This window comes from Cetorhinus maximus, chromosome 13, assembly GCF_964194155.1.
Source record: "Cetorhinus maximus chromosome 13, sCetMax3.hap1.1, whole genome shotgun sequence".
In the NCBI taxonomy this organism is placed as follows: domain Eukaryota; kingdom Metazoa; phylum Chordata; class Chondrichthyes; order Lamniformes; family Cetorhinidae; genus Cetorhinus; species Cetorhinus maximus.
The window spans coordinates 114802462-114823107 of record NC_135891.1 but is presented as its reverse complement, the minus strand read 5'-3'; the positions used below and the strand labels follow the sequence as shown (position 1 = coordinate 114823107).

Below are 20646 nucleotides of genomic sequence, written 5' to 3'. Positions count from 1 at the left end.
CATTAACTCTGTTTCTCTCTCTCCACAGATGCTGCCAGACCTGCTGAGTTTTTCCCAGCGCTTTCTGGTTTTTTTTTAGATAAACATTGGGCCATTTTCGTCCAGAAATTCCTCCATTTCATTACATCTGAAATGAAAATGGCTAAATCCCTTAAGAGGAGGATGGTGCAGAGCGTTGGGAAGAGAAGAAGAAAGTGAGAATAGTTGTTCCAAGTTTGACCCAAGGCCACCTGCATAGCCTGTATGTGTGCTGGAAATATTTATGTTTCAGATTTGCTGGTGACATATGTTTCCAGGTTTTGTTGGTTAAAAAATTGTCATGACAGAAGAAGAAAAACGTCTCCAGTTTTATATTCAACATCCTAAACTTACCATGGGATATAGGAGGAGAGATCGGAAAGAGACAGCGAGCTCGGTTGACCTTGGTGTTGCCGCTGGTTATAAGCCTCTGATGTTCATCCCAAAATCGCACCCAAATGTTTAATTTTGTTGCATTGGGAGTGCATTCAAACCCTGGAAGCAATAAAATACAGTAAAAAGATGCAGGGTTGAGAGAGGAGTCAATAAAGCAAAGGATGAGTTTGTAAGATGTAAAAATACTTCACATTTTATTGTTTCTGTGACAGTCAGTGCTTCAACCACCTTTCCCTCTCTGTCCCCAAGGTCTCACCCATACAGGAATCCAATTTCATTAGCATCACCCACATGTCAACCTCCTCCCCTTAGAAACACTACAGGGCGGGGGTGACACCAATTACACTGCTCTACAGAACCATTCGCAGGGAAACCTCCTGCTTATCCACATGGCCACACTGCCTCTTCTGGAAGCTGCCCTCTGGTATTTCTGTCAAGTCATTCTTTTTTCCTTCATTCCACCATTGATGGCCGTGCCTTCAGGTGACTGGGCCCTAAGCTTTCCAATTCCCACCCCAAACCTCTCCACCTCTCTCCTCATTGAAGATGCTCCTTAAAGCCGACCTCTTTGACCAAGCCTTTGGTTACCTGTCCTGACATCTCCATACATGGCTTGGTGTGCACTTTTGTTTGATAATGCTCTGTGAAGCACGTTGGGATGTTTTACTGCATTAAAGGCGCTATATAAATGCAGGTTGTTGATGTTGTATGAACCTTGACAATGAGTTCAGGCAGGTTATTCCATCATTGCATTAGAGAGCGTGCAGAAAAGATTCACAAGATTGGTCCCAAGGATGAGGAACTTCAGTTATGTATAGGGGTTGAAAAAGAGAAGGACAAGTGGAGATTTGATTGATGAATTCAAAATCATGAGGGGTCTGGATAGAGCACATAGGGAAAAAATGCTCCCACTGGTGGAAGATTCGAGAACAAGAGGACACAGAGTTAAGGTAATTAGCAAAAGTATTAAAGGGAACATGAAGAGAAGCTTTTTCACGCAGTGCGTGGCTAGGATCTTGAATGTGCTGCCTGAGTGTGTGTGCTGGAGGCAGGTTCCAATGAGGCATTCAAAAGAGAATTGGACTGTTATCTGAAAAGGAAGAAAGTGCAGGGTTATGCGGGACTAGGTAAATTACTCCTACAGAGGCTTGGTGCAAACACAATGGGCCGAATGGCCTCTGCCTGTGCTGTAACCATTCTGTGATTGCAACTCAGTCTGACCACATTACAGCCAATGCCTGCATAACCATATTATCCTACAGGGCACCAAATAGGGACAATTCCCTGATTGATCCTCCTCCACAGCCTAGGGTCATTGAGGCAAAATAAAATGTCAAGGGATTGAGCCTAGGAGTTTCTGATCTGTATAGATTGGTGTTACACTGGGCAATTCAGTGAAGCATTGGAGGATTGTGTGATGTTTTTAAGACGGAATTAGAATTCTACCTAGTCACATAACAAATGAAGGTTAACCTGGTACCTCTGTTCAGCTCTGTGTTCTGCCAATGTTTGCCTGGTAATCTTGTTGCTCTGGGTGTGGTTGTAAATGAATCAGATTCATTATGATGCTCTTCTGAAAGGACCGGACCAAATGACACACCTTGAGCCGTCTGGTCCAGGGAGAGAAAGAAAAGATTGAGAACAATATTTAATTTGAAGAGTAGAAACAAATTTACTACCTGACTCCCATCCTGTCAATTCCTGTGGAAAGTGTGTCATGGGTGAACACCAGGTGAGAACAGGATCAGCCTCATCGGATTCCTTCCACAGCTGAATGGCCAGCTTGCTACCAGGCTCACATTCCAATAATGGCCACATGAATGAGGTACCAGCTGGAGGCACGGATGCCAGCGTGATTAAAATTGTGGATACACAAGAGGTCAGAGGAGTGCCATGTCCATGGAACCAGATTCCAGAAAGTAGTGCCTCTCTGGGAGAATGGCAGGAAAGTTAGAGATACGCTGACAAATGTGATTCTCTTGAGTCTCATTATTTCACATGAAAAAAATTAAAATTACAATATAAACACACACAAGAAAACACAACCCATATCCTTGGCATGTGTGCCCATATAGCAAAGTGAGCAAAACATATTGCAATAAATTTGAAATAAAAACAGGAAACAATCAGCATCAATGGGGAGAGAAATAGAGTTAACATTGGAGATCAACTGCAAAGTATTTAATGCTTCTATGGGGGAAACGCTATTATTGCTATTGTAATTTCAAAATTGCCCAGCAAATAGTCCAGTTGCGATGGAAGCATGTATTTAGTTAATCCAATTGAAGGCCTCAAGGTCCATAGCATTGTACAAGAGGTGAAAAAGAATAAGAAAAGGCAGGAAAAACCAGAAAGTACTGCCCAAACAACAAGAAGCCAGAATTTTAAAGGATCACTACTTGTAGGAAGAAGGGGAGGCACAGCAAGTTTCATAGTTTTGAGGACCTGGGAAAGAATGAACAGAATTTCATTTTCTGAGTATTGATTTCAACACTGAGGATATAGAAAATAGGAAGAATGCATAGGGTAGTGTATATTTCCACATCGGTAATTTTGCCCATCTCCACCTCACCCACCTTAGCTCATCTTCTACTGAGACCCTCATCTCCTTGCCTTTGTTACCTCTAGACTCGAATGTTCCAATGTTCTCCTGACCAGCTTTCCGCTTTGTGCACTCGCCCAGCCCACCCCCACCCTGAACTTGAACTCGTTCAAAAATCTCGTGTCCATACCCTAACTTGCACCAAGTCTCTTTCACCCATCACCCGTTGTGCTCACTGAACTACATTGGCTTCTGCTCCAGCCATGCTTCAAGTTTAATCATTTTATCTTTGTTTTCAAATCCTTTCATGGCCTCCCAGCTCCCAATCTCTAATCTCCTCCAGCCCCACAACCTTCCAAGGTCTCAGGGCTCCTCCAATTCTGGCCTCTTGTGCATCCCCAGCATTAATTGCCCCATCATTGTGCCTTCAGCTGCCTGATTCCTGAGCTCTGGAATTCACTCTCTAAATCTCTCCATCTCGTTTTCTTCAGAAACTAGCTCTTTGACCAAGCTTTAGGTCCTAATATCTTAAGGTAGCATGGTGTCAAATGTTGTTTGATAGCCCTCCTGTGAAGCGCCCTTGAACGTTTTATTATGTTAAAAGACAACGGAAATGCAAATTGTTGCATTTGGAGGTAGTTGGATGGAACGAGAGAAAACAATTTAGAAGATGACAAGCATCAGCTGTTGGAAGTTTATTTGGCTGTCCAAATGGAACTACTACTTGGCGTGAACCTTCCGTGCCCGGTGGGCACCGCGGGGACTGGGGTGTTTTGTTGACCCCTTTAATCACATCTTGGTTTGATGTTTGTAAGGTTCCTTTAAAGTTTTTCCTTGATTTTACAGCTGACCTGACTTAGGGGCTGTGCTTGATTTCTCCCTTGTTATTGTTAATTTAGTTAATTGTTTTAACTCTACAAGAGTTACTTGGCGTGAAAAAAGAACAAGGAAATTCCCTTCTTACCTTCTTGGAGCTTTTTTGTGACGCTTTCCTTGTAGAACGCGGAGTCTTCAAAGTATCACTAAGTTCTCTTCCGAGTGGTGTTGTCAGAGCCCTCCCTTGACCCTTGGCGCAGCCTGGAGTCCGAGGGGTGGAAGGTACCGCTGACGTGGCTTTGCCTGACCGCAGATTCATTCTACACCTGATGGCTGTCTGACCCTGAAGGAAATGGACCAAGAACAGTGTGATATCCAACAAGCACTTGGGTCAGCCTCAATAATGTTCCATATCTGGCGCGTTAGGTCCAAAAATAATCAGGGGATCTCTACGAACCGCTCGACCTATAAACTATATCCTCCTGAAACATGAGTTTATATTTGGACCAAGACAATTCAAGCTATTGGAATCTTCATCATCATTGGTAAACTGGACAATCATTGTTATGAACTTTGTTTTATCCTCAAGCTCTGAAGACATTATCACACATGTTCCTCTTTCCAACATTTCAACACAAGAGGAGTAGGTCATTCACCACCCCCCTAACCCATTCACTTAGATCACAGAAATCCATTTACCGGACTTTGATCCATAATCCCTTACACTTAATAAAGACCCGTTGATTGTTTTGAAACTTTCAGGTTGACCCCAGCTTCCAGTTTTTTTGGGGTGGTGGTGGGGGAATTCTAAAACTTGCAATATCTTTTGTGTGGAAAGTGCGTTTCTCGAGCTTACTCCTAAATAGCCCACCTCTAATTTTAAGATTGTGGCCTCTTGTTCAAGATTCATCCTCCAGAGAAAATCTGTACCTAACCTATCAAATCCTTTAATCATTTTAAATACCTCAATTAGATAACCCCTCCACTTTCTAAACTCAAGTCAAGTTTCAAAGAGTCTTGTAGCACATAAGGAAGCCATTCAGCCCATCATACCTAGGCCAGCTCTTTGAAAGTGCTTTCCAATTAGTCTCACTTCCCTGCTCTTTCCCCACAGCCCTGGAAATTTTAAGTATATATATATCTAACTTCCTTTTGAAGTTTATGCAATCTGTCCACATAATTTGACTCTATAAGCTCTAGTATAATTCTGACAAATCTGCATTCTACACCATCCCATCCCAATATGTGACTGGGTGATGGGTTACATCACTACCCTTAACCTCTGCTTCACCAAAGTTCACGTCCAGCTCAGAATATTAAGAATAAAATGGCTGATTTCTTACCAGCTTAGAAACTACACACCTAATTTTTCTTCTTTTCCCCACCTGAGCATATTCACTTTTCTGTATCTAGATGGTGTTTAACCCCATAAAGACCTGTTCTTTGGAATTGCAGATCACACTTGTCTTGTTGCTGATCTCAATGATCTGATATGTTATTTGCTGGTGCATTCAGCATTCAAAGGGTTAACCAAATAGCCTGGAATGATTATTATCAGCTGGGGTTTGTTTGCAGCACACACCCAGCTAATTCTGTGTAAGTGCATCCCTGTTGAAAGGAGGGAGATTCCTCAGTGGCCATACTTAATATGTGAGCTAGGCTAGGTGGTGAATTCTGACAGGCTCTTTTGGTATGAGGGCATCACATCTTGGCCTGATTCAATCCTTATTCAGTGTTCCATCAAGAAACACAAGTTAGCGAACTGCAGCAGTCGTTGTAGCTGACTTTTCCCTTTCTTAATCCAGCGATGCATGGGCCAACTCTAATTAACTTAGCGCTGACCTAGGATCTCCATCTTCTGTACCTCTCAACAGCACTCAAAGCATTTGCCTACCCATGTCCCAGAGAAAACTTCCCTAAGAAGGTTCTTGACAGAAAAACCAGAACAGAACGTTGACTTAGCATTCTGTAAAAGATAATTTGAAATATTTGTAATCTGTGTGAGGTTAAGATGTGCCTCCAATCATCATGTAGTTACATTAAACCTGAGAATGAGCATCACACCCATCTTAAACTGATGGACACTTGCACATGAATGTCGCCCCCAGATGTACACAGGATCTCTCCCCTTCTGCCCCTAGAAACTTCTGGAAAATATACAGGAGGACCATCGATGGACAACTTTATGGATCTGATGAAGTGCTATGTTAAGCTGTATGTAATTCTGGCACTGTCTGCATTTATTGCAGGTTTCCAGTGTCAAATTTCTTCTCTTCATATTTGCTGTTTTAAATGATTTTTTTATCCTTTGCAGTACAACACAAAACATCAGTGAAATGATATTGTACAATGAGACAGGTGATTACATGAATAGTCATTAAACAGTCTAGTATGGGTTAGTTCACAACAATAGTTTAGAAAGAAAGAAAATAGCTTTCAGTGGTTGAAGAGATAAACACAATGTCCATCATTGGACTGAGCTCTATGGATCAGGAAGATCCCAGATACCACCTGTCCAGCAGGAGGGAGGGTGTTACAGTTGCAGTCCTGTTGACAAGGGAGAAATCAACCAATGTTCATGCTCTTGATTTTTATCTCATGATATCTTGCTAGAAAATGCATGTGTCTAGATTAGGATGGGCTACAATTAGGATTAGCCTAACTACAATATTTGCAATAATAATAATAAACTACAAGATAGTCTACCAGTGCTCACTCTGTTCCCATAAGATGATGAGGCACTGGGGAAAACCAACACACACAGAACTTCACTTTACCAAGAGTCAACTTCTCAGTCATGGAAGGGATGAAATTAGCAGGTGGAAATGACTGATTAAGAAGCGCCACAGAATAATTTATATTCTATCCATGAAGCAATTTGAGTAATCATAATTGATGAGGAAACTTACCAGATGAGCTATGGTAGTTCCCATGGATATCACATGTTTCATATCTCCTGGGTCTACCTGTAGTCTGTTTACACCATGCTTTGATACTAATCAACAAAGAGGTGAGTTAAATGGTGCAGTGTATTCCTTTGTGGTTTGGTTTCAATGTTACTGAAGGCAATATGGATGCTAATAAGGCTAATTATTGAAGTGCTCAGAGAAATGTAGTCATCCCATGCAGAAAACTCTGCTTTATAGTGATGTTCTACTTTTAATTGAGAATAACATTAAATTTAATTGAGAATAACATTAAATCAAACTTCCTCTGACAGCTCAGTTGGTAAAGGCAGTCCATGCAGAGCAGAAAGGTTCATCCATAGTCTCTGTTGAGTTAGATGATCTGAGCCAAGGGTGCAACACTTGTTTTCAGTGCCCACGTGCTCAAGAGTTCCTACTTGAAGGGAGGAAATTTTGACTTTGTGCAGTACTGTAAAATGGGCGATAATGAATCAGTAGCCCACTTTGCATCTCTCCCGATTTTTAATTTTCATTGCCCTCCCCACCAGAATATGAATGGGATACGTGTCTTAAGAAGACAGGGTTGATATTGACTATGATGCTCCCAAAGTGAAATAGCCTATAGACTCAGATTTGAAGCAGGCCACATGAGTGAAGGGTAACTGACACATGCAGAACTGTGCACCTTAGTCTTTTTCAGGAGAATATTAGAATAAGGTTTAGAGGTTCATTGCACCTGCAGGTTTCCGTGTAGAGAATTACTATTTTCAGAAGCTGTAATAGGCAGATGATGAGTTCAGTTCTGGTGCAGAGCATTTTCACAAGGCAAGGAAGGAAGAGAGGAATCATGGAGAGAGGAACAGAGTTAACCTTTCGAGTCCATATGAGTATTCTTCAGAGCTGAAGAAGAGTCAGACTGACTCAAAATGTTAACTCTGTTTCTCTCTCCACAGATGCTGCCAGACCTGCTGAGTTTTTCCAGCATATTCTGTTTTTATTTCAGATTTCCAACATCTGCAGTATTTTGCTTTTATATAAGAGAAGAACCATACTAAGCAGAACTGATGTTACCCCTGTCTGGGAATATTGGAAGCAATGGGAGTGGTGGGGGAGAATAAAACACTGGAGAAAATAATTTTAAACAATTGTATGAAAAATAAAATTCCTCTTAACCTTCTTCTTGAGTTCTCTGCCCAGAGGCAAGTCCTTTGATTATCCACCAAAACCACAGCGAGGTGCCATGATTTATTACTATGGGTGGGCCACGGAGACAGGCCCCGAGTCAAGCCAGCTGAGCAAACCAGACTCTTCTTCCTTAACCTAAACACAAAGAAACCCAACTTAATGTGCCTGCTGTTGTCTCCCTCACCATTTGGAAATAACTGAGCTTCATCTAAACAGTCTCGCATTTCGAGTTTTAAACTTTTCAATGAACGCCAGCGGATTATGGTCAGTGTAGGTTAGTGTTTCTTTGTTATCGTGTCGGACATAAGCTTCAAAGTGTTGAAGAGACAACAACAATGCTAGCGTTTCTTTTTCTACTGTAGAGCACTTCCTCTGATATTGATTCTGTTTCTTGGAAAACTACCCCACCGGCTTCTCTTCCTAATTTATCATCTTGTCAAAGGACTGCACCTACCCCCAGGTCGCTAGCATCAATTACCATTTTAAAAGTCAGGGGTGGCCAACACTGGTTCATTTATTAAGATTGTCTTCAGCTTTTCAAAGGCTGCTTGGCATTCTGCCAACCATACCACTTTTGCCTCTTTTCTTAACAAATTGGTGAGAGGTGCGGCTATTGTGCTGAGGTTAGGCACAAGCTTCCTACAAAATTCAGACATTCCCAAAAATCTCATAATTTCTCGTGCTATTTTACATGCTCCTGTGAGTCTTTCTAGAAACAGACACGTAATCCAACATGGAGGATTCATCTTTCTGCTTTAGGAACTTTTCCTTAATCGCTTTTAATGGACCTCTTATTTCATGACCGCAGATCAATTCAAATGGACTAGATCCAGTAGACTCATTTGAAGAATCTCTGGTAGCAAATAGTAAGTGATTTAATCCTTTGTCCCAATCCTTTGGATATTCATGGCAATAAGTCTTAATCATGGTTTTGAGAGCCTGATAGTATCTCTCTAAAGCTCCCTGTGTCTGTGGATGATAGGCAGTAGACTTTGGTTGTTTGATATCCAAACTGCTGATTGTGTCCCGGAAAATTTGAGACATGAAATTAGAACCTTGGTCAGATTGTATTTCCATTGGTAGGCCATAACCAGTGAAAAACTGTGTTAACTTTTCCACTACCACCTTAGCTGTAATTGTCCTTAAAGGAATAGCTTCTGGAAATTGGGTTGTCAAATCCATGATTGTAAGGATATACTGATGTCCTGCTTTTGTTTTGGGCAATGGTCCTACACAATCTACTAATACCTGACTGAATGGTTCTTCAAAAACTGGTATGAGTATTAAAGGTGCTGGTTTGATTACATGTTGAGGTTTACCTACTACAGAGTCCCGTAAACAGACTCAAAACGTTAACTCTGTTTTTCTCTCCACATATAGTTAGACCTGCTGAGTTTTTCCAGTATTTTCTGTTTTTGTTTCAGATTTCCAGCATCCACAGTATTTTGCTTTTATGCACACATCATTTGTTGTTCTCAGCTTTGTAGCAGATAACACATCTTACGAATGAGTTAAAGGTTATTTCACTTGACCCCGGCTATCAAGAAGTACAAGAGCGGCAACGTCACGAGAAAATCTTCATCTCCAAGTCACACGCCATACTGACTTGGGACATATCGCTCTTTTTCCATTATTGCTGAACGAAAATCCTGGCACTCCCTACCTGACACCATAATGGGAGCACAGCCACCACAAGGACTGCAGGGATTTTCTCAGACAGCCAAACATTACCTACTCATGGCAACTAGAGATGGACAATAAACATGGCCTTGCCAGCGTCACCCACGTTCCAATAACCAATATCTACATAAAACCTATTTCATCAGGTTAGTCTGCAGGTACAGCAAGTAATTAGGAAAGCTAATAGAATGTTATCATTTATTGAATTGAATACAAAAGTAGGGAGGTTATGCCTCAGTTGTACAGAGCATTGGTGAGATCACATCTGGAGTACTGTGTACAGTATTGGTCACCTTATTTAAGGATGTAAATGCATTGGAAGCAGTTCAGAGGTTTACCAGACATTTACCTGGAATGGGCGGGTTGTCTTATGAGGAAAGGTTGGCCAGGCTAGGCTTTTGTCCACTGGGGTTTAGAAGAGTAAGAGACGACTTGATTGAAACATATAAGATCCTGAGGGGTCTTGACAGGTTGGATGTGGTGAGGATGTTTCCTCTTATGGGATCATTGTTTAAAAATAAGAGGTCACCCATTTAAAATGGAGATGAGGTGAATTTTTTTCACTCATGGGTTGTATCTCTTTAGAACTCTCCCTGAAAAGATGGTGAAAGCAGAGTCTTTGAATATTTTTAAGGCAGAGGTGGATAAATGTTTGGCAAGCAAGGGGGTGATAGGTTATCGGGGGATGCAGATTTCAGGTTACTATCAAATCAGCCATGATCTTATTAAATGGTAGAGCAGCCTCGAGGGGCTGAATGGCCTACTCCCGCGCCTTGTTCGTATCAGAATCCGTTTCCCTCTTTAAAAGAAAATTGAATTGCAAATGAACAGCACTGTATAATGGTATCTCAGGCTTCTGATGATTGGTTTCACCAAAGCCCAATAGTCAGTTTTTCTGTTCTATTCCATTCACTAGCTTATCCTGTTCTAGACCACACATCAACCCTTCATAATATACACCTGAAACAAGAAGGTATCTTTTCCAGATTTTTAAAAATAAATTTACAGGGTGTGGGCATTGCTGGCTAGGCCAGCATTTATTGCCCATCCCTAATTGCCCTTGAGGAGGTGGTGGTGAGCTGCCTTCTTAAGCTGCTGCAGTCCCTATGATGTAGGTACACCTACAGTGCTGTTAGGGAGGGAGTTCCAGGATTTTGAACCAGTGACAGTGAAGGAACAGAGATATTTCCAAGTCAGCTTGGTAAAAGGCTTGGGGGGGGGGGGGGGGGGGGGGGGACTTCCAGGTGTTCATGTTCCCATCTATCTGCTGCCCTCGTCCTTCTAGATGGCAGTGGTTGTGGGTTTGGAAGGTGCTGCGTAAGGAGCCTTTGTGAGTTTCTGCAGTGCATCTTGTAGATGGTACACACTGTTGCCAGTGGTGGAGGGAGTGAATGTTTGTGGAAGGGGTGCAAATCAAACAGGCTGGGCTGCTTTGTCCCGGACGGTGTCAAGCTTCTTGAGCGATGGGGGAACTTGCTACATAATTCAAGCCTTCGCTATTTTACCCCTTCTTGTTTTCTGGCTTTATATGAATCCATCTCAGGAATTAAAATTGATAATCCTCAATCAGTTGAATAAAACTGGCAGGTAAGGAATATTTTCTATTACTTGGTACTATCAGCATGTATAGGTACTGCTTAAGCTAAGTAAATGCTTTACCGATCATTACCCTTCTTACATGATCTGTCTGGCTCTGTCAAAGTGATCCTAGTCTACCGCTCCAAATTGATTGCATAATTAAATCAGCTATGATCTAATTGGATGGCAAATTATGCCCAAGGGGCTTAATGACCTCTTCCTGGTCCCAATGTTACTGCTGTCAGGATTTAACAAGTGTTCTGGATTTACCTTTTCACAACATTTACCATCTTAGATGCTTCAATTGGGTGTTCTCTTCATTTCTCTTTTCAAGACCGAGAAACCCAAATTTCTCTAGTCTTTCTTCATAACACAATCCCCCTGAGACAAAGGAGCAGCTTCCTAGTGGCTCTTAACACTGCTTTAGTCTGACTCCAGTCAAAGACACAAGAAATATTTTTAATGGATAACATAGGTGTTTTTCACTGATGTACCCTCAACTCTGGATTACTGCACATACTGTGTCTTGTGCAATAAGTCTATAGACTAGGGCATTAATTTTGTTATATTTTGGTATCTTTTGTGTTACGCTTTACAGGAATTTTAGTATCTTGTTAAAGGTACACAGAACTAATGTTCACGTTCAAAAATATAAATATTAAATTTACCATTTAAAATCAAATTCTACTCCGGGCATTTGAGGGGTGAAGGGAGGATTCTAACACAAATAGGTACAAGTGAATATAGTATTTTAAGTCAGTGAATGGGGATCTAATGCATGGAAATAATCAGAACTTAGGGGAAACAGAACCCAGCACATAGACAGGAAAATGGAAAATTTGTTACTGTATGAAGTATGCACCAGAAGCTAGCACTGAGATGGTGATTATGACTGTGGGTGAGGGGTGGTTAATTATATTGTTACCCCTCTTTTTCTCTGCCTCCCACATGCATGAGAGAGCATGCAATGAATCTACTGCTGTCTCTGACAATGAAACCAGCCACTCAGGCATGGTCATAGCTCACCGAACACAATGCCTGACCTCAGATTTATGACTGGGAGAGGGAATAGAACCGGCATTTTGTGTGACACCGAGGTTATATTGTAGCAGCTGTTAGTTCACCCATTGATGAGGGTAACTAACTGGGTATGTAATGCTGTACAGCAGGCAGCAGGGAAACAGGCTCATTCAAATGCAAAAGCAAAATACTGTGGAGTATTTAGAAATCTGAAATAAAAACACAAAAATGTTGGTAATATTCAGCAAACCTGGCAGCTTCTGTGGAGAGGGAAACAGAGTTGAGATCATGATCTTTTAAGGTTTATGAGACCTGTGTTCTCAGCATCTTGTTATATGATTGAAACATGGATGACTTACAGCTATCAAGAAAGGACGTTCAACAACTTTCACCTTCGCTGCTTGTGGCACATTCTGGGCATTTCATGGAAGGACAAAATCACAAATGCGGCAGTCTTCAAGGCAAATCTCCGAAATATGTTGGCACTCATCAAACAGAGGTGACTTCGCTGGCTCGTGGCACGTACAAAATATGGAAGACAGACATATACCAAGGATTTCCTGTATGAAGTGGAGCCAGACCAGTAAGACACCCAAAACCCAGCTGCAAAGATGCTTGTAAGTGTAACGTAAGGGCCCTAAACATTGATTTTTGCACCTGAGAGACACCAGCCAACAACAAAGGGAAATGGCATCAGCTGTGGGCTAGTGTGCACTGCCATGACAATAAGTGGCTACTGTGGCTTGGCAAAAGGCACCAACATCGAAAACAATCCAACTCACCAGATAACCACTTCGTATGCAGCATTTGTGGCAGAACTTGCCTCTCTCAAATTGGTCTCTTCAGCCATCAACAAAAGTGCATCATATGATGCTGCCTCTTCCCCAACGGATTTGATTTGCTGCATTTCCATTATCTTAAGTAGATGGAAGAATGCCAACGACATTTAGGCTAGACAGTATCTGATGGGACTGCCATCAGGTTTGGTTACTTAACTAACACAGTTAAGCTCTAACTGATCAGTCCAGTGCTTAATCACTCAAGTGATTATTCAATATTAGGGTTATCACTATGTGCTGATTCTTGCAGGAATAGAGTTCCAAAGGGCCAGGCCCCCTTTGGTAGTTCACCAAAGAGCTCTTCCAAGTACAAGAGCAGATCAACAGGAATATTGGCATCTCTGAGATCCTGGGTTGCATCAAAGCTGAGCTCAAACCCACTCCCAACCCAGTAATCACACCTAGCAGCAAGCAATGGTCAGCAATGACGTTTGCTCCTTCCAAGGTCGTAGGCAGTAAGTCCAACTGAAAGATTCCTCCTGCTGTTCCAGCAGATATCATGTAACTCAGCACAGACTAAGGATTGAACCTGGGCTCAAAGTGTAAGTTGGGTGTGGGGGCTTTAACTATCAAACAAGCCAACGATCTAACAAGTCACCAGTAGCACAGGAATTGCAGCGTTCAAACAACAAGGGCAGGGTTATAAATGCAGCCTTGCCTATGTGGTTCCTATCCTGTGAATAATCACAGCTAGGAACATGAAGAATTTCATAATTAGCATAATCTTAAAATTAACATAACATTGATATTTTTATTAGGAATGTGTAGAGTTTTTACAGATTTCAGCAGGCCTGGTGACCAAAGTTATTCTCAAACAGAGCACAGGTAAAGTTTTTAATATTTAACAAATGAATGTCAAGTGAGTGCAAATGTTTAAGTTACTGAGGCATGACTTTAAAAATATTTTTCCACAGTTCAGGAGCTGAACAGGAAAACTGCCCAAGGATGTAGATCGTGGGTATGATTCGTCCATCTTCATAGACACAGATTCCATTCTTCTCATGCACTGGGAGCATACTGCAGCACCAATCGATCAAACTCATTCTCCTGTGTGGACAGTTCAGAGAACAGAATTAATTATCAGAATACTGAGCATATAGAGATAGCTGTGTTTGCAATTTAGATGCACCCTACAACAGAGGCTGCAGCACACACAATGAAAAGGCAATACCAGGTCACTGCATGGACTCCTTTTGGAAAGATACCTCAGAACCATACAAATGAGCTATTGCTGCCTGTGCTACAAATGCCATCTTTTTAACATATTCGTGCTGCCCTGCTTCCTCTGGGTTGTCTGTCCAGGATTGTAATCCTGGGGTTGCATTTTGACTACAGAATCACAAAGTACATGTACAGTACCTCAAATCCAGCATCCTCAGGGCAGAGGCTGTGCCGGATTTCGAATATTTCGGGATTTCAGGTGGGTGATTCGGGCGGGGTCAAAGGGCACTCAGAACTCGCAATAGAGCAACATGCCACGCTGGTAACTAGTCTGGAGCCACACCATGCCAATGCAGGACCTGATCGAATTATCCAGGTAAGTTTTTTTTTAATTTTACTTACTTAAAATTGATGCATGGAAGATTATAAAAATGCCTGGTCTTTGGGTAGCCAGATGAGAGGTACTCTACCTGTATAATCGATAACCACAGACAAGATGCCCTGAACCTGTTGCTGGGAAATGTCTTTGGAATTATGCTAGGTCTCACTTCTATTCGAACATAGCATCACAACTATACTTTTCAATTCCATTAATTCAGTGCAACAAGCAGCCCAATGGGATCATATTTGACATGTATATCAATTATAGCAAGGCTACAGTGAACTGCAATATGAAAAATACTCTCCCTACTGCAAGATTTTTCATTAAATAGATTGAATATTTATCCCTCAGGCTACATCACTAAAAGCAGATTACGCAAACATTGTTTCATTATTGTTTGTGGGATCTTACTGTGTGAAGATTAGCTGTTGTGTTTCCTATAATACAACAGTGACTAAATTTCAGAAAATACTTTATTGACTGCAAAGCGCTTTGGGGTGTCCTGAGGTTGGGAAAAGGGCTATATAAATGCAAGTCTTACTCATTTTAGTTTAGGTATTAAGTACGCTAATCTGCTTTGTGCTGAGAGATGGATTGGTCAGAAACATGGCCACACAGGAGAGTCCCAATAGGCCAACTCACTAAGATTGATGGCAATATCAAGAAACACTCAACGGCCCAGCTTTCCCTACATTGAGAGGGGGAGGGGAAAATTGGAGGAAGCCAGTGACATTGACAAAGGTCTGAAATGCTACCAGTTTTGCTGCAGCTATTCTGTGTGGTTGAACACTGAGCATCAGCCGTTTAATTCAATTCAGGAGTGCTTTTGCAGTGAATTACATAGAATGAGCAGCACAAAAACAAGCCACCAGCTCGCCCATGCCAGTGTTTATGATTCACCCTTATCCTCATCTGTTGTCCATGTTAAGCATTTATTAGCAAAGGGTTACTGGATAGTGATTAGGAACTATAACTCATGCTGGTTATTAATCATTTCCCACCAAGAAAAACAGACTTAAGACAATCACAACATACTCCCCACATCACTGCTCTTGCCAAGATCATGTCCGAAAGGCCAGGGATCAAATGCAAACCTTTCCAGATGTGTTCTTTTTAAAAAGCATTTATCCTACTGGAATAAATAGCTCTTATTCATCCAAAATAATGATTTATGTTTACAGCCAGAAGTAATACAAATTTGTGTTATTAGCTGCTTCACATACCTTGGCCAAATATTCTTTAACAAAAGGGTGCCCTCGGTGTCCATCCTTTAGCTGGGAGAGGTAACGGTTACTAACCTGTTTATGAAAAGGAAGTGAGCGTTTTAAGTCTGAGATGGCATCGCCAGCGGTGGTAGCGTCTGGCATCACTACAGTTCTCATAGTTGGTAACACTTGCTTAGCTAGTTACAGATTGACATACCACACAAAAACATTATCCTTTCAAGTCGGTGGTAGCATCGGATAGATTTCTTACTGAATCCTTAGTCTGATGACAGTGTCCCCCTGAAATGTTGAACATCTTTCTGCTTTCTGGAGCTGACTGCTGTGTGCCCTTTTTCCTCTTGGTTGAATCTCTGCAACTTGATTCACTGATGTGGACAGGTTGTGTGGCAAAACAGTCTTTGGCATCCTACAATGTAAACCTTATCCAGCCCAAACCCAAGTTAGGATGAAAAGTGAAAGTCACCATGAGAACAGATGGTTAATGGAACTGATGCATCCTCAAACCAACTTGCAGTGCACACAGATTTACAATACAATTTAACCGGATGACATATTAATCATCAGTGACACATACAGAAGCCCAACCCAAGAAAGCAAAAGTCATCGTGTAGTATACTAAATTTAGAACATTTCATATTCATCCAATGACAATAGCTTAAAAGGCAACAGCTGTAATTAAGGCAAAGAAATAACATTGTAAGGATAGAAACAAGATTTGATTTAATAAATACAGTCCCCTCAACATATAGCAGCCGTGCTGCTGAACAGCACTCTGGCCAATGTAAGCAGGTAGCAGAGATCTCAGGGGTGGCTAGCAACATGGTACAGGACAAGAAATCCATAGCAGCAGTTAAAAATTGCACATTAATTCCAAAGATGTAAATTCTATTTAACAGCAAAGCGTGTGCTACCATTGCACACTTTTGCTGTGCGGCACAGGTGCGTTTTCTACGTATTTACTCAGACGATTTGCTAAAGTTAATCTTGTCTCTGTATTCCCACTATAGAGTGTGCCTAATCAGAGTGTAACTGTGACTTGTCATTGTCCCATCACAAGAACAGTGAGAGACCCATTTTCCTGTTACAGCAGTTCTGTGCTATTAAGCGAACTATACATGCCTACCCTTGGAGCCTGGAAGATTGGCACTGTCATAACTTAAGTAACTCTGTTCCGATACCTACTTGAGGTTTGTTATCAATCTGAGCTGGGCTTGTAAAGATATTTTATTTCAACCTGATGCGAAGAGCTGCTCCAAATGCCCAAAGTGCTAGGTGTGCTTAATATGGTTTAAGTGGCACTTTTGTAACTGAAACTAACAATAAACTGATATCGGACAAAGTAATCCGAACAAGTGCTCAAACAGCTGGAGTACTCAAACTCCCAAAGATTGAAGAATGTCTGGGATAAACAGGGATGAAGTAAGAGGTGGTACTTATTGCTGATTGAAGAGAATCTAGTCTACGTGATGCACACATACAAAAAACACCCCTTTCTAACCAAAGGATGCAAAGACCAATTAAGCACTCCTACACTACTGGCGGAGGACAGCCAATTCAGCAGAGACTGGTGATTCAACATGAGGCACTTCTTGTCAGATTAGTTCAATTCAACACTGGGTGGTGCATTTACTCAGCCACGGGGGAGCTCGAGCTCTTGTTCACGAGCACCATATTGAGCCTTACCTCCGGACCCTTGCCCAGGTGCTGTGAAAGTACAACGAGATTAATGAGAGTTTCCGGATGACTGCTGTCCTGTGGGAATCAAAGGAGAACAGGGGGAAAAGTAAGAATGGTTTATCATTCAAAGATTATTACAAACATGTGACTCAAAAGTTTTACTTCCAATGGGAATGCTTAACTGAAAAAAAACTAAGTAATCAGAACAACAATTGCTCAAATAATTGGAGCATTTAAATTCCCATTGAAGGATGGAAAATTGGGGTCATAGAGCAACGGTGCTGCTGTGGTGCCAGTATAAAATGGATCTTCTGCACTTTCACCAGAAGGTTTTAAACTCAAACCTAATCCAAGATGGAAACTTGAAGTTTCAGCTTACTCCACAACATGTGATTTCGGAAGGGATCAAGCTACTTAAAGAAAATCTTCATATCTGTCTTAAAATGTCAATCTTTATTTTAAGCATCATAAGTGTTTGGTATGGAACGCCAGCATGGCTCAGTTTATCCAGTGTGCAGCTATGCCAGAGAGAGTGGGAAAAGTCCACATATGATCCCTATCCTGTGCCAGGGTTGCTGCTCCTGATAAAAGTGTGTATGTGGCGGGGACAGGATTGACTGCGATAGCCTTGTGATGGAAAACACAGTCATTTGCTATTGAGGCTTATCTATTAAGAAACGTTACTACTCGAGGAGCAGGAGTCTGGCCAGCACCAGTGAGAGCTGAACCTCAAAGGAATTGGTGGCTTCAGAAGTAGAGAGACATTCACAGAAAATTGTGTCACTAAACTTCAAGTTTTCAATTTTAAATGATTGATGGATTTTATATTACGAGATCTACAGAAACATTAGTGGAACAGAACAAATCTGCAGTATTTCCTGTGGCCAAGATCAAACCACTCTGTTTTTCATATCATTAAGTCCTCATGGGGGGATTTTCTCCTTACCCTAATTTGCTCTATTTTTATCTACTCCCACTCCCTCTTCCACAGGAATAATCCCACAGATGCAGCTGCCCTCAGTACTAAAACCAAGTAGCCAAGCTTCAGATCAAGCTTAGACTATGAATGGTGCTGAACTTGTCACCGCAGGTCTGGAAGTGGACTGTGCCCAACTTGTGACCGCTATGGGAACACAGCACTTAGGAGCAGGAGTAGGCCATTCAGCCCTTTGAGCTTGCTCCGCCATTCTAGAAGATCAAAATTTATATAACTCTGGTTCCTTTCAGTCAGCAACTTATTCCCTCAAATCAAGGCTGCATACAGGTCAGTGTGCAAACTCTCTACCCAGCAGCCTATATTTAGGCAAAACATTTTAATTGAAGGCTAGGTCCGACATGAGGCATAATGCTGTAATCCAGAATAGGAAGCACATGTCAGGCAATCAGGGTGACTTCTCAACCGAGCCCCTTGCCAGCCTGAGTTTGTGGGATTGCTTTCTTTGTTGGAGCATTTTTCAACCAGAAGGTGGCACCAAAAGTCTTTTTATACAGTACACTTACCCATTAACATTACATTGGCAGTTTTACTTTTAAATTTAAAAGTCACGCATCTAAAACTATCATAAGCAAAATAGCTTGACCTTCACCTGATGTAACACTAAGCAGCAGGTTGAAGACAAATGGCACATTGTAAATTCATGTAGAAGCTTTGGAGTTATCGTTCAGTACCTTTCCCCTGTCCCACTACTCCCATTTACTTCCCTCCTCTACTAAAGGAATTAATTGCTGCTGAGGTACTATTCCACAGTCTTCAGGTGGTGACTAGCCCTTAAATGTTAGCCTAGACAGTGATGGTCCTGGCCAGTTAACTAAAGAGAACATCACAGTTAAACCCGACTCTCAACCGAAATTCATGTAGACTTTCTTGCAGGGACCACCAGAAAGCAGGAATCTGAGATGGTGTTCTGCTCCCTGGCTCAAATGGCCCAGGTTCAACATCCTACCTTGCACGGGGATCAACTAACTCAGCACGTTGAACCTTGGTTCTGTTAGTCTCCGCTGCAAAAAGCTCGGTGCAACAACTCTCAACTTGCTCCTAAATCTAAATCCTGCCCAATGTGCAATCACACACTATGAAGGGCACTCTTCCTCCTAGGACATTGTTTAGGCCACAGTTAAGATTATATTGTGCAGTTTGGGATAGGGGTCAAAAATAAACTAAATCTGGGAGGGGGAGAATCATAAAGGACATTAAAGCCATAGAGTACATGGCATAGATTCACTAGGATGACTGTTCCACTGGGAGAAAGAAGGCTCTTAGAGCTTTAATAGACTTTTCTAAAATCATGAAGGGTTTTGATCAGGCAAATTAGGGAAATGTTATTTCCTCTGGTTGAGGAGCCGGCGAGGAGTTGTCATGAATTTACATTAATCATTAAGAGCAAGGACAGGAGTTAGGAGATAGCCCTCCTACACCTACCTTGTCTAGGGCCTCCTGTAGAACTCCTTCTGCATCATCCCACTTGCCCTGTGCCATCTGACAGGCAGCTTGTCCATTCAGAAGCAGCAAGGTTGCAGTGTACTTATCTGCCATTTCCTGGAAGATATAATAGGCGTCCTGCAGCTTGTCCCCACCCTGTGGAGAACAAACAATAAAACCGGTTCATCAGAGGACAAGCAATTGTCCAGCACAGAATGAGTTTACAAAACACACACAGAAGTAGCAATATTTTTGAATAACTGGTTTCACTCTACGATTGTAACTAATTGAAGGGTTGAATCAATGTTACATATGACAGCTTGCATCAATATAGCGCCTTTAATGTAGAAAAAAATCATAACACACTCAGGAAACAACAGAAAAGGTGAATAAGCCAAAGGAGAGTGGTAACCAATCAAAAGCTATATCAAAGATATGGGTTTTAAGGACAGTTAAGAGAGGTAGAGGGATTGAGGGAGCAAATTCCGGTTCTAAGCTCTAAGCGGCTGCAGATGTGGCAGTGAGTAGTGAGGCAAAGGAAAGAGTGGGGCTGCATAAGCAGCTGTAGTCAGAGAAAGTGTGTTTAGGGCTGGAAGGGGCCATTGGGCTGAAGGAAGTTAGAGATCATGGAGGGATTTAAACACAAAGATGAGAATTTTACATTTGAAACATTGGGAAGACTGGCAGCCAATGTAGGTCAGAGTCTGTAAAGGCAGGGCAGATGGTAGAAATTATTGCCAAGTGATAGGCCTTTGGTAAATGGCAAGGTATCATCACCAGTTAGCCAAGTTTCGGTCAAAG

At 41.8% G+C, this 20646-nt stretch overlaps 2 protein-coding genes across 2 annotated transcripts in view; both read right to left on the bottom strand.

Moving 5' to 3' along the window:
• LOC144688978 (CTD small phosphatase-like protein 2) overlaps positions 1 to 5269 on the bottom strand; it is a 28154-nt gene extending 22885 nt beyond the window's left edge. The window contains exons 1-3 of the mRNA XM_078556057.1: positions 3921 to 5269; positions 1895 to 2024; positions 373 to 513 (exon numbers count right to left, since the gene is read on the bottom strand). Of these exons, the coding sequence (XP_078412183.1) occupies positions 373 to 513; positions 1895 to 2024; positions 3921 to 4091 (442 nt within the window). The 5' untranslated portion in view covers positions 4092 to 5269. The remainder of the gene's footprint in view (positions 1 to 372; positions 514 to 1894; positions 2025 to 3920) is intronic.
• Positions 5270 to 13705: 8436 nt separating this feature from the next.
• Positions 13706 to 20646, bottom strand: part of cope (COPI coat complex subunit epsilon) — a 29393-nt gene continuing 22452 nt past the window's right edge. The window contains exons 6-9 of the mRNA XM_078556254.1: positions 19846 to 20001; positions 17433 to 17501; positions 15747 to 15821; positions 13706 to 14027 (exon numbers count right to left, since the gene is read on the bottom strand). Coding sequence (XP_078412380.1) covers positions 13980 to 14027; positions 15747 to 15821; positions 17433 to 17501; positions 19846 to 20001 — 348 coding nt within the window. The 3' untranslated portion in view covers positions 13706 to 13979. The remainder of the gene's footprint in view (positions 14028 to 15746; positions 15822 to 17432; positions 17502 to 19845; positions 20002 to 20646) is intronic.